Here is a 14,180-nt window from a genome sequence, read left to right as displayed (position 1 = left end):
CTACCTGAAATCGCCTTGAGGCAATGATGTATACAGACATCATTTACTGTTGGTTTTCATGATCTTCCAATTCACATTTTAAAGACAATGGTTACAAATGTAACAAGGATTTGTTATCGATGACAAATTTCTGTGTTCTGGCGTTCGAGGCACTAAAAGCTATGAAGTATGAAGCGTGTATTCTTATTATCTGTCCCTTTTCGTGAAGAAAATGTTGTTGTTTTTCTATTTGCTTGATTGTATTCGATTATTTACGAAAGCGCTTTCGGGAGTCAAGTCAAGTCAAAGATATTGATTTGCATGTTAGACCTGGATCAACACAAAATCAGTGAACTTGTTGACCAATTTTTCATTGTAATTTACATACTAACAAGTTCAAAAACTGATTATGTTAATTTTTGTTTTTTCTTTTAGACAGGACATCGTGTTCATCAGCTTTGCATGTTTTTAGAAAAGATGGAATTTTCTCAGATGTCTGAATGTCGAAAACCCTTTGGAGTTGATGTAGATTGGTCAGTAGAATCATCTTAAATAACAACTATTTTAAATTGGCTATTAAGTTATGGTTATTTGTTACTTTCATGTGTGTTCCTTGGATTGCATTATTTGAATTTTGATCATAGATAATATGTATAATTATAACTTGGTGACCACCCCCACCCCCAATGATAGCATGATATCTAGTTGAATTTCATGGCATAGTGATTTTCCATATCAAAGGAAAACCTGCCAATGGTGTAATTGATAATAAGTATTCTACAACCTCACAGTGAAGTGTCTTCAGTTGATTAATTGCCACACCATGACTACTGTTACATTTTTATTTATTTCATCCTGTGAAAAAGAGAATACACATGGATGTGTATGCCACTTTACCAAATTAATTCAAAATAATTAACATATTCTTTATTATTATGCCATTCAGATCCGACATTTTACAAGCACACACATAGTTAAAAACACTACATTGGAATTAATGAATTATTTTTCCAAAAGTATTTGATCTATTTATGATTAATTTCATTGTGTAATAAGAAAACAAATGCCAAATAAGTAAGGATAAGAATTTATGGATGAACAACTTCTTTATTACTATTAAGAGCGACGTTTCGGTGTAGGTTCTAACACCGTTATCAAGCAAGTGATATACAGAGTGTGGTTGGCAAGTATATATACAAGTAGTAGGCATATAGTTTATACAGTACAGTAGATATTGTTATACTGGAGTAGAGAAGCCTGTTATGTACACACAAGGGTAGTGATGACAAACATTGGTGACGTCAGTGACATAAACAAAGGATAAAGCCAGTAATATAAACAACGGGATTATGGCTGATTGGGGTCTTTGATGAGTTGATGGTACGCCATGAGTTGATGGCTGATCACAATCGGTGCAGACTGTTGACGTGGGGATTTCTGATATTTCTTGGTGATGTTCTTTATCGTCTGTTGTACTAGTTGCTCAGGATAGGGGTTATACTGTGTAAATGCTTCTTGTTTGAGATGGCTTAGTTCATTAGTTAGATGTTGCTTCGTGGAACAGATGTTGTGAGCTTGCTAGGGTTGAAACAATTCCTTTCTTGACTTGAGGTGGATGGTTGGAGGCATAGTGTATGAATTGATCCGTGTGGGTAGGTTTCCGATAAAGAGTGGTCTGGAGTTTGTCGTTATTATCTTTCTGTATGAGTACATCAAGGAAGGGGAGCTGTCGATTGGTTTCTTCCTCCATGGTGAACTGCATTCGTGGGTTTTGGGAATTCAGGTGGTCCAATAGCGTCCTGGGGTCATTGTTGGGATGTAGGATTACAACGGTGTCATCAACTTTGCAGAACCAGCAGAGGGGAGTTATTTGGGATGTTTTTCCAGGGCTTTTTCTTCAAGGTGGGTCATAAATATCTCGGTGATCAAGGGTGATAGTGGGGATCCCATTGGGAGGCCGTGGGTTTGTTGATAGAAGTTATCTCTCCAGGTAAAGCATGTTGAGCTGATACAGCAGTGTATGAGTCGGATGATGCTGTCAGTTGTTAGGCGGGTGTCTAGGGATGGGAGGATTTCCCCAACGCGGATTCCGATGATTTTCATGGCCTCGTCCCGCGGTACATTCGTGAACAGGTCTAAAATATCATTGTTGAAATGGGGTGTGTGTCGTTGTTTACATTCCACTGATGTGATGACCACTTTCGAGTCTCGAAACAGCTTAAATAATGTTTTCCTTCACTAAAAGTAACAATGGACGTTCTTCTCGTGACGTATACATTGCAAGAGCATTCATGAAAATGCTAAGAAAAAATTATAACCATCTGCTCTAACATTTTTCTCTATTAAAGACATGTCGTGTCCGCCATGTTTGTTCGTGTAGTGGAGGCGGCCATTGTGCAGTCATTGCCTGGGTCAGTGTAGCGCCAGAGCAGCATACCCAGGGAACCAGGCTGGGCGGAGGTCGGATTCTGTTGAGGAAGCCTTTATTATTTAAATGCGGGTAAATATTATTAAAGTTTGTACTTTTTATCATTATCCTTAAAGAGGCTGTACATAATGTTGATTTCTCATGTAAGAAATAAAGGACTCGTGGTCGTTGTTTATCGTTTATTCTCCCTGCAGTGTTTTATTGTGCGAAGAACAAGTTATTCTTCGTTTATTTCTTAAATACAGTTGTTCAATACTGATGCTCTGTGGGTACATAAGCAAACTTCCTGAAATATGACTGAATACCGCTGTTTTAGGCTGACGACTCGACATTGTATGACACGAGTAGGTTCAGAGACTTCTTATTTTTGAAGATTAATTATGTGTGTGTTCTAAAATAGATTTCATCATGTTTGATTAACTGTTGTTCTGATCTCAGACGCATACAATTCAGATGTGTTATCGGCAGCCTTTGTCGACGCGTAGGCTATCGATAGATGTCTTTATATATAAGGATTTTATGTGAAAAGACAAGTTCATATCGACGTATCGAATGGAATTAGACACCTGATTTTAACCATTTAGAATTCGGCATGGTAGAATTCTCTACAAACCTGCCATCGAGATCTGTATGCTTAGTGATAGGTCTGAAATGATCTACTGATAGAAATAAGTAGTGTACATGCCAGGACATCACATAGATTATATCTTTGTTTCTGTTAGTTTACAGTAGGCCGAAAACTTGTCAGCATGTACCCGGACAATCTTGACATTCATGGAACAAATATTAAAAAAGTTAAACATATACTGGCCACAAAAAAAACCGCATGGCTGATATCTGTTTTTCAAACTTGACTGTTATTGAAGATGAAGGCTTGAACTAAATATAAATGTCATTGCTAACTGTGAAAATTGACCTTACACTTATTTATTGCACCCGAACACAACATTTGGTGACTTGTCTCCAAGATACAGCATCTTGAAACCAAACTGGGAGAAATTGCATGGAGAAAAAGCTGTAAGCATGCTGCACGTGCAAATACGGCTACTTAACCTTAAAACCGATGGGTATAAAAATTTGGCAGTCCTGCTGCGAATCACTCTCCGATGTTCTGGATACCAGGCTCTCATGATGCCAAGACTAAATGAAGACTGTAGAAACAGAGCCCTTGGACGTCTGGAAGCTGGAGAAAGTCAGACATCAGTAGCCAGGCACTTTAACGTGAGGCAGAGTATCATTTCTCGTCCACAACTCTACAAGAGATTGACCGAGAAGTTGAAGACCCAGGGTCACAACTGCAGCGCAGGACCGCTTTATCCGGGTGTTGCATCTTCGCAACCGGACAATCAGTGCAGCATACCCAGCTTACAATGTTCCTGGTCTTCGTAGAGTCTCAGCGCAAAGCATCAGAAAGACAGCATGGGATACGGCCAATGAGACCATATACAGCGCCCGTTCTGCGCAACATCATCGTCGTGCACGTCTGCAATGGAGCAGAAATGTTCGACCATGGACCCTAGTGCACTGGAGAAGGATATGGTTCAGTGATGAGTCGCGGTTCATGCTGTATCGCCATGATGGTAGGATGCGTGTCTACAGACGGAGAAATGAACGCTACACTCGACACTGTATTCATGAAGTCGACCGATACGGCGGTGGAAGTGTCATGATGTGGGCAGGCATATCCGTGAATGGTAGGACAGATCTGTCGCACGTGCAGGGAAATTCAACTGCTGTACGCTACCGTAATGAAATCCTTCAACGTCACCTTATTCCCGCAATTGACGCCAGAAGAGATTTTCCAGCAAGACAACGCAAGACCGCATACTGCACGTGTTACCATGGATTACCTTGCCCACAACAATGTTACTGTGCTGCCATGGCCCTCCAAATCGCCTGATCTAAACCCCATTGAACATTTGTGGGATCTGTTGGACAGACGTGTACGAGTGGCGAAGGATTCCACAACGCCAGATTCAACGACTCATACAGTCCATGCCCAGGCGGTGCAGAGCTGTGATCGATCCTCGTGGTGGTAACACCCGGTACTGACTTTGGCACAGTGCCATCACAGACACAGACGTCCCTTAGAACATTAAAAGACTGTTTGTGGTGAAAGAAACACGTGCCTCATACTGTGTAAAATTGGGTTGTTGTATCTTCCTTATTTATAGTGTAATCCTATTTCATTAAACATGTAGTGAAACACTGATTATTCTGTTATGCGTTTCTTGTTTTGGTCAGTGTGTGTTCACATCATCGTGTGTTAGTTTTGTTTATGCGCACCCAATACAAACATAGTTTTGGCAGGACAGAACCAAAACTTTGCACAACTAACACAATTACACATGGATGGTATATTCAAAGGTGTCTGTATGTGTTCAAAGTGTTTAAATATGTGTTCAGTTTGATGTGATGAACTTTTGGAGAAACGCATGAATACGTTTATGACGCTGAAAGATCATAAGCAGGATTTAATGCGCCATTGGAAAGTAATCATAGTTGTTTATCTGGCAAATAGCGGATGCTTTGGTTTTACATAACCATCACTCAGTCACTTAAAAGCCAAAGTGAATGTAAATATGTTTGGCATGCTATAATTGCTGTTTATATATGTATTGGAAATTCAGGACATCAAGTATACGTTTAAATGTTACACATCCAATGTTCAATATACAAAGTTTCATGATATTTTGAAGATATTGGGAACAAAATTCAACTAGTATGTTGAACATTCAGCTCATTGTCACTCAGTGCCTTCATCAGTTATCTTTTTAGTTCTTATTTAATGTAAAACAAATGAAAGATATTAAACTTTTTGAGAGATTTTAATTTTTTTTAGATAGTTCAATTTTGTAATAATGTTAGTGTTTAACATATAACATGGCTGTATCTTCAAAGGGGGCTGAAGTAGTGGAAAAGGATTGTCCCCCTGAGAAAACATGTAAGACCATATCATTCAAAGGACGTTTATTCCTACCAGTTTTAATCGTAGTGATTCTTAATTGATGGCTTAATTGCGCACCAAGGCCAGCTGCTGGAGTGATAGTGTAAATTCTGCAGGGGAACCATAGCAGACGTATCGGAAGTCCTCTCAGTCCCAATGGTGTCCTAACTATGGTTGCTAGTGATCTATAGTCCGTTTTTATAATATCTTGTTATGTAGAGCGATTTTTTATTGTGGTTATAAATGTACATGCACTCTCCAAAAAAGGAAACGCACAGGTATTATGTAGTTCACTGAACTTAACTACACAAAAAATCCGGTATATAAATGGGATACATGCTATTTTAAAATGTTGGTGGCCTGATATTCGACAAACGGTGTGTCAAAACGCAGCCATTGTCGATTTGCAATGTCTTAAACGGCATTGTTTTCACACTTGTTCAAAAATGTCATGGAGGAAAACAGTAAAGCAAAATACACGTGCAAGCTATGGCATTCGTAACTCGTGGTAGTGGCTATAAAAAGGCAAGCATAAGGCAATAATTTGTCATTCAATTGTCAACATTTTCCAAGCTCGAAAATGCCGAGACTCAGCACTGCCGATTGGAACATCGCCATAGGACGTATCCAAAGAGGGGAATCGCAGTCTTCTGTTGCATGCCACTTCGATGTCCACCACAGCACCATTTGCCGCCTTTGTGACCGATACACACAGTTCAGTTCCACTGCAGGCCGTCCGAGAACCGGCCGACCAATAATATCAATCACTAGATTGTTGCAATTTCGATTATTTACAGGCGGTCTTCATACAATAGAATATTGAGGCAAATATGGATTAGAAGGAGTTTAACAACAAACAAATATTTTTTATAGCTACTGCTATTTTGAACAATCATACAGATGAGGTAAGAGTGTTAAGGAACCGTACAGTCCCATGGTAAGCTCAGTATGATGGCCTAACTTTGATTCCTTCCAATCAACGAACTGTCTTTTAATATGTTCTGTCAGTGTGACATATCAGTAGTGAAACAGGTTAAGCGCCATTAAAGTTAGATGCGTGTAGAGGTTTGGTTTGAAAGTAGAACGTAAAACTGATTAACCTGATAATACACGCAATATTCTATAGATTAATTTGATCAGTCGCCAATTCACGTGCACGGTGCTGCGTCCCGTATGCTGACGGAACACCGGGGTCACGCAAGTTGAAAAACCAACAATTGTCTCCCGGTCTGTCGCAGTTTATATCTTTAACAGGACACGACATTTTTCATGTGAAAATGAGGAATGGCGAGGCACAGACTGTCAACTGGTGAAAGATGGGGAATTACTCGGGATGAACAATGGTGATATCATGCAGAGCTATTGTCAAACAGCGAGGGTATCATCGTAGCTTTCACTCGGTTAGTACATAAAGATGCCCAAACTAATGACGTCAAAGACTGTTCAAGGTCCGGAAGACCAAGATTATCGTCTAACCGTGAGGACCGAGCGTTGCTGAGACTTGTAAGGTGTGTCCCCTTTGTCCGTGCCGTTCATTAAAGAACCAGTGGAATATCCAAGATGACTTTCTGTCATGACGGTTAGGAATCGTCTTAGGGCGAAAGGGATATTGTGGACGTAGATCACTCATATCTCAATTTTTGAATGACAGATATGTTTATGAACGTCTCATGTGGTGCAGGGCACGAGCGGGTTGGAATTTAAGTTCCTGGCTTCGGATTCATTGGTCAGATGAGTGTAGGATTTTATTGCATGTTACTGACTGCAGAGTTTGTGTTTGCAGCGTTGTAGAGCAGGATCACCCATACCTTCTTTGCTGCATTTTTTAAATTTTAATCTGTAAATAATATCTTAAGCAACATGATGGAGTAGCTCGATCATTTTATTACCGTCTTCACCATGCTTGTGGTTTTGACACAAAGGTCCATCCATGGTACGACCCAAGATATGTGGAGGGCATCTTCGAAAATGATAAATACAAAATTCTTTGGCATAGGCCCGTACACAGCCACAGACCTATCCAGGCAAACAAACCTTTTTCACAGATCAAATGAAATCATTTATTTTATTGAATTTTCTGTCCCTTTTGACACTTATGTGATTGACAAGATTCAGAAAATACATGGCAAATATGCAGACCCCGCTTTCGAAATGTCATGCTTGCATCCCAAATACCAAGTTGTCCGACTCCCCATTGTTCTCGGTGCCTTAGGTTTGGCGCCTCCAATCTGTTGACTGACATTGGGAGAGTACTCGGGTTTGTTGCCAGGAAGACAGGCCTTCTGACAACCTGCAGTTTTGGGGAGTCTTTACTCGCAACCCTTTTACATTATCAACATATCAGTTGGTTTACAAACTGGTGTATTTATCAAAATATTTCACCAAGCGTTGAACGTGAGTTTGGATGGGTTCACTAAAGTGTAAACGATTTATACTCTCTTGTTTGGATTGGTTCCTTGAAGTGTCAATGATTTAAAAGCACTGGTTTAACCACTGCTTTTAAATCGTTCACACCTCAATGAACCACTTCAAATTCACGTTCAATTCTTATAATTTCATACTTTGTAGTTTACTGTTCTCGCCGAAAAATATCGTAATAATGATTGCTTACATTCAAGTTCTCTGGTTTCGCAGAAGAACATTGCGACAACGTTATTTTGTTGGTATTTGCCAGCTCTCGGTCACATATGTTTGCCACAATCATACTCAGTTACGCAAATCAAAATAGTTCTTTGCAAATATACAACATAAGCTAACAATATGTCAACATAAGCATAATTTTATTCTCTGAACAAATAGACAAACAATATTTGGGATTAATCAAATCTAAAAAAATAGGTAACAGAATACGACCAGGAAAGTGAAAAAAAATATAAACATGACTCGATGCACTGAGGCGAGGTCAACGTTGAAGTGCGGATTTATATATGACATCGTGTACGTTCTGTATCCTTCCACAGGTGTGTAAACTCCAAGTATCAGATCACGTGACTATCCATTCAGCAAATCGGCATAAAAGAACCAGAGTTAACTTTTAAGTATGAAATTATTTTTTCCATATCGAGTCTTTATGCATTCTGATGACGTATGGTGCTGTTGTCTTGAAATACCATAGTGCATAATAAAGTTTTACTAATTATTTGCACAGAAAGCAATATGTATAGTGTCCATGTAGTGATAAGATAATACTTCATTATCCCAAGGGAAATTTGAGTAACATCAGCACATGGTCTAAGCTTATTGATAAACACATATACAAATAACATCACAAACTTTATAAACATTAAATATGGCACCAGCGAATAAATGCTCAACAATTATGCATCACAAAACGTATTTCACAATCTGGTACTAGCTGGTATGAATGTATTACTCATGTTTGTTCTCATCATCCGCATTTCGAGTCGTACTGCAATTAATGTTATCAAGAACTAAATATGCTATTAAACTGCTTGGCCGAATATGTGTTTCAAGCTCAAAAATCGTGCCAACTATTTTGTCAATATATGATGCGTATGTGATTGCATGACGCATCGTTTGAAGATGTGGTCATTAGAACTGTGTAAAGGAAAACTACAGAAAAGTTTATAAGATACCTTGTATCATGACTACAGTGTATTGTTTCACTTTATTGAAGGGTACACAGTTCTCTATGAGTAAAAGCATAATTTCCAATCTGAGTACGTCAAACACCATAGCTAAATTACACCACATCGAGCGAGACATGATGAGTATAAACTGACAAATATATAGCAAACTCGAACTTGAACTATTCATGAAGTTCGATTATCTGTTACATTTACTCTTTGATTGATCTTAAAACTAAAACACCATTATTCCCAATAATGTAAGCTAGACGTAATAAGTGAGATGAACATCAAATTACCACCATTTTATTTTACGACAGTTACAACAAAATTACTGTATTCGCTATGCCATGTACATTTTTTCTGTTGTGTGCATAGAGTAAACAGAATATTTTCAAAAAATCAGTAATTGTTTAATCCGGACGATTAACTGGATTAAATTTTAGGTTAACGGCATTCGGCTTTGACGGATAAGGCAACATGCTTCATTAGTCTGGTACATGTGTTTACCCGGAGAATTTCACAGTTTATCCTCAAGGCCAAAGTATTAGACTAAAGCTTTTCAGTCAGAACCTCCTGATTGTCATGTAATGTATGTAACATATTTATGCGTCTTTTGATCAGTAAGTTGTTCTCGACAAAACGTGATAGAAGTCAGAACTGAATCTCGCACACAAACTTTTGGTCTGTGTAACAGTGAAAGTCATACAGGCAGATGAACTCTGGGGCTTTAGTGGCCGTGCACTCCTCAGAGAGATTACTTGGTTCATGGGGGCACCAGAGATCTGAGTTGGATGAGAATGTCATTCCACTGATCCACTGCCACCGGCCATTGACATGTGACGCTCCACACCAGTAGACGCTATTGTCAGGTTCATCTCCTGGAATGACCAACGTCAGTAGGAGTTCTTAAGTAATTGTTTTGTCATTAATTCTGTGAAAAAACAGTATGGTATGGTTTTAAGGAAAGAGAGTGAGTTGGGTTCAATTTCCCTTTTAATACTTCATATACCAACAACAAAAATACAAGGGAAGTAATGATTTGAATGTAGCTAGCCTTGGGGTGTACATTTACAATACCGTGGCGTTGCATCTGAACACAACATCTTACCATAACGAGCACCTTGTTTTCTTTAAATACCGCGAACTGAGGCACAATAAAGTGGTATTTAGGTAGATATAACACTAATCTATAGATGTAAACACATTTGAAGATACATCTGTGTTTTTAAAGTTGATTTTGACAGCCCGGGCCAAGTCGGACCCAACACAAGCCAAACATTTTTCATAGAGACTATTTTGAGAATGTAGAGGGAAAAGGGCTTCACTTTGAGCACCTTGTATTCTTTAAATGCGATATACTGTGACATTATAAAGTGGTATTAAGATAGATATAACACTCATTCATAGATGAAAACACATTTGAAGATACATCTGTGTGTTTAAAGTTGATATCTTTTTATCAGCTCCCTTATTTGTAGTCGGTAATATATGTAACACTGCGTGTCAACTTAATGGACCTCAACTTTGTTGTGGTACATTGTTGACTATTGACAGGCTGCTTTGACACACCCAAAGCAGGGGATGTTGCTGAACACGGATTAAAACAACATTTATTCACCCACTTCATTCGTAGCAATAAATATTCCAGTTTAATTACGACTGCCAGTTAATAATCTATCTGAATCAGAGACTGGACGCAGTAGCAACTATCAATGCCATCAAGGTAAGGTGCTATGTAACCACGCCACGCTCACAATCAAGAGTCTGACGACCTTACCCACACCCACACCCACACCCACACCCACACCCACACCTACAACCACACCCACACACACTTCACCAAAACCCACACCCTCGCCTTCACCCACACCCACACCCTCACCCACACCCACACCCACACCCACACCCAAACCCTCACCCACACCCTCAACAAACAGACCCACACCCCTCCGCAATAAGCAAGAGTCTGCCGAAAATCATGTACACATCTGCTCAAAACAAACGTTCCCTCCGAGATAAAAGCTTCAAAACCATATTCATAATCATATGATCATAATTATAAGCATTATTTTATGAATTACTATGACGATGCCAGATGCTCGCGAAAAGAAATGAAAGTATTCCGTCCCGTTCATGGCAACCGTTACAAAAAAAACATGTAAAGTTAGGTCAATTGTTAACCTGAAAAAACAGGGCAGCAAATTGCACAAGTCAAAATACGGAATTGTATCGAACGTCATTTTGGTCACTTATGTTTATCCTCCACATGTCTGCCATAAAACGTTATGAAAGATGTACTGAGGCCTTGAATGTTTTAACCCTCATCAAACAACTTGAAAGCAAGTGTAATAAGTGAATTTCTTTGGAATCTTAAATAGATAGACCAGGGTCGATTCTATCTTAAAGGTTGTGAAACGTAGAAACCAAAGATAAATGGTTTGTTTTACATGAACAATTGCCTTGCCCTTGCATGTGTTTAGGACGGGTGCCACCGGAAAAGGATTCATAAATACTTGCGTATGATATAGTCGGAATCTGTTTTTAGTAGAGATTTCCTGTGATTATGAAAACATTTTTGTAGCTTTTATTGATCCCAGAAAACTGGTACAACTGTAATATACCCAACCTTCCCCTGTATTAGAAAACAAGACTTGGTGACTATGGTGAGGATTGGGTGGTAAGATGACAGTGGTTGATTGTGTGTCATTATAGTATCCCGACGGCATTGCTTGATGCTTTTGTTATCAACTATTGCTTTGTTTGATCTAGACGCGGTTATTTAATTGTCAGGCCGTTTAATTTACACTGAAACCTTGTTTGATGCGGAGAATACTTTTTCAAGTAAAATTGTTTTGATTACTTCATTTCCGGAATAACTTTTCTTTGGTAGGCAATACTATCCCTTCATATTTTGAGATGTTTACAGATTAAACATCAAGATAACTGGGTTTCAGAAATACGGTGATCAGGGCTATCGGGAATTCGCTGTAGCTCTAATATTGCAATATTTGGCATAAAACTCTATAATCAACTAAGAAGTGTATTCAAACTCATGTACTTAAGTAAAATTTAAATAACTTTCGATTGTGCACTAATTGTTTGTTTACCATTCGCCTCCATGAAGTACCGAAATTCATCAATCCTCGCCTGACTCCCAAGGTTAATCAAATCTGCACCGTCATCTCTACAGTGTGCTCTGGCAGAGTCCCTGTCCATCTTCTCAGTGACAACCTTGATGCATCGTCTTCCCATACCACTGTATCCACTTGGGCAGAGAGCTGAAATTGTACAAAATTGTATCTTATTAGTAAATTATTAAATCCATAATTTCATTAAGGAGGTTACCTAATCCACAAATACAGAAATTAGATTATTGTACTTGAGATGTCAGTATCTCGATAAGAGAGTAATGTTTTCTCTATGCTATATCACGTTGAATATCACTTTGCACAAGGGCCGAACGTAAGTGAACGTCAATTGTCTTTGCAGTAATCACGTTGCTTTCATAAATGATAGTGTTCGATTCTTCGTGTAATATGCCAGTTTTTTCGATCTCCGAACGCGCCTTTGTTTGGCTAAGTCAAGGGTATGCCAGTCCAAACACTGATGGGTTAAACAGTTGCACCATACAGGAAACCCAATAATAAAGGCAAGTCACGTCTCTTCTTATAAGTCGATGAGCTGCAATAAATGTGATAAGACTGACCTTTCTGTCGTTAACGGCGAGCTTAAGATACATCATGAGAGTTGAGAAGCCGAGAGGACAAATTGGGATTTGAATTACTTTAATCAAACTTGCTTACCCTGTAATGTGACTCGAGCCAAATACTCCTTCGTAATTGTGAACAGTAGATATACATATAAGTAAAGCAGACTTACCAAACACAGTTGCAGAAGGGAATAGGGTGAAGGCATCTGTGGTTGAAACCATCCTCTCATAGATGACGCACTCTTGTGACGTCGGCTTAAAGCATACTGATATACAGTTGCTATCTGCAGCGCAAATATCAGCGCATTCCCACACACTGGATGTAGCACGAACATCCCTCCAGTTCTGTACAAGTCTGCCATCGAAATGGGCATGTCGAAAAAGAAATTTACGTTTCGTGATTGGTGCTGTCTGGAAGGATCTACTGATAAAAGTGAAGGAAAGTAGAGTGTATATAAACCAGTACATCACAGAGCTAGACATCTTTCTGTCTCTAAAGGAAACGCGCATGGCGTTCTGTCCTTGATGTGAGATACGTCTTCAGCGTCAGTCTCTATAGTGCAGGTGTGTAAGGCCATAAAAAATAAAATGTTTTTCATCACTGAAAAGAATTCGTCACAAGACATTTTTTACTACTTTAGGGGCGACCTTTTGACATGAGGGAAAGGGGGAAGAAGCATTTTTGGCCACTGAGCAGCTTAGAGACAATGCAGAGAGAAATTTGATGTGTTTTGTATAAAATTACATTCTCTGATCAACATCATCATATTAGATTTGTGCCTTAAAGTATTTACAGGATATGTGTATGTAAATTATTGTAAACACTATTAATTTGTAGAAAATGCTGATTGTCTTTCATGTAACCAATGTTACTGATCTTTACATTTTCTTTGTATTTGCGCTAATGTAACAAAGAGGTCAGGACAATAACTGAAAAGAAGACCGCTCACATTTTATGTTTTGCATGTGTTTGTGACGGGTTCAGCCGGTGGGGCAGGATACGCTCACCTTTTCCTGAACACCTGGTTTCATCAATATTTGATAGTTCTTCATAAACACTTGTTCATGATATAGTCGGAATCGTACTGTCGACTCTGGTTTCAGGCAGAGATTTCAATCGGATATGGAAAAGGGCCTTGTCGCTTTATTTACGCATTTCTTTGTACAAATTACACGGACGGTAATGAGAAACATTTCTTTTACTTCCCGTGGCCTAATGTTCAAAGTGAAGTTTTGGATACGCAAATGGATCTTCCATGCATAAATGAAAAGTAAATTGTACATGTTCATTAAGAACACTTCTTCCATTAAGTATAACAATGACACAATAGCAGTAACGGGATTATATTCATGTAGATGCTCGCTATAATTTCAAATCAAGTACTGCACCTATCGTTACCAGTAGCGACACATACACGCAAATCAATATTTTTAAAATGCTTGTCAAACCTAGTTTACCACCAGTGTCGGTTTGGGTAGCCTTTGTTCGAAGAGAAGAAATTCACAGCTTCAAAAACTCTCTACAAC

At 38.9% G+C, this 14,180-nt stretch overlaps 1 protein-coding gene across 1 annotated transcript; it reads right to left on the bottom strand.

Moving 5' to 3' along the window:
* Nucleotides 1-8,117: 8,117 nt before the first annotated feature.
* Nucleotides 8,118-13,155, bottom strand: LOC124122484 (C-type lectin domain family 4 member C-like). Its single transcript, XM_046485526.2, has 3 exons — nt 12,824-13,155; nt 12,052-12,222; nt 8,118-9,822 (listed from the first exon to the last, which is right to left on the bottom strand). Exons 1-3 carry the CDS (start codon nt 13,134-13,136, stop codon nt 9,596-9,598), a joined length of 711 nt encoding a protein of 236 aa, XP_046341482.2. The 5' UTR covers nt 13,137-13,155; the 3' UTR covers nt 8,118-9,595.
* Nucleotides 13,156-14,180: the final 1,025 nt, after the last annotated feature.

Source organism: Haliotis rufescens, unplaced genomic scaffold (assembly GCF_023055435.1).
Source record: "Haliotis rufescens isolate VD_foot unplaced genomic scaffold, xgHalRufe1.0.p SCAF_16, whole genome shotgun sequence".
In the NCBI taxonomy this organism is placed as follows: Eukaryota; Metazoa; Mollusca; class Gastropoda; order Lepetellida; family Haliotidae; genus Haliotis; species Haliotis rufescens.
Note: the sequence above shows the minus strand (reverse complement) of the source record. Positions and strands in the feature narration are given on the sequence as shown.

Excerpts from the sequence above, each read along its gene's own strand:
- LOC124122484 (XM_046485526.2), bottom strand. The coding sequence starts at position 13,136 with ATGTCTAGCTCTGTGATGTACTGGTTTATATACACTCTACTTTCCTTC. Across the intron at positions 12,223-12,823 it reads CCCTTCTGCAACTGTGTTTG|CTCTCTGCCCAAGTGGATAC; the intron begins GTAAGTCTGCTT and ends GTACAATTTCAG. Across the intron at positions 9,823-12,051 it reads GTACTTCATGGAGGCGAATG|GAGATGAACCTGACAATAGC; the intron begins GTAAACAAACAA and ends TGGTCATTCCAG.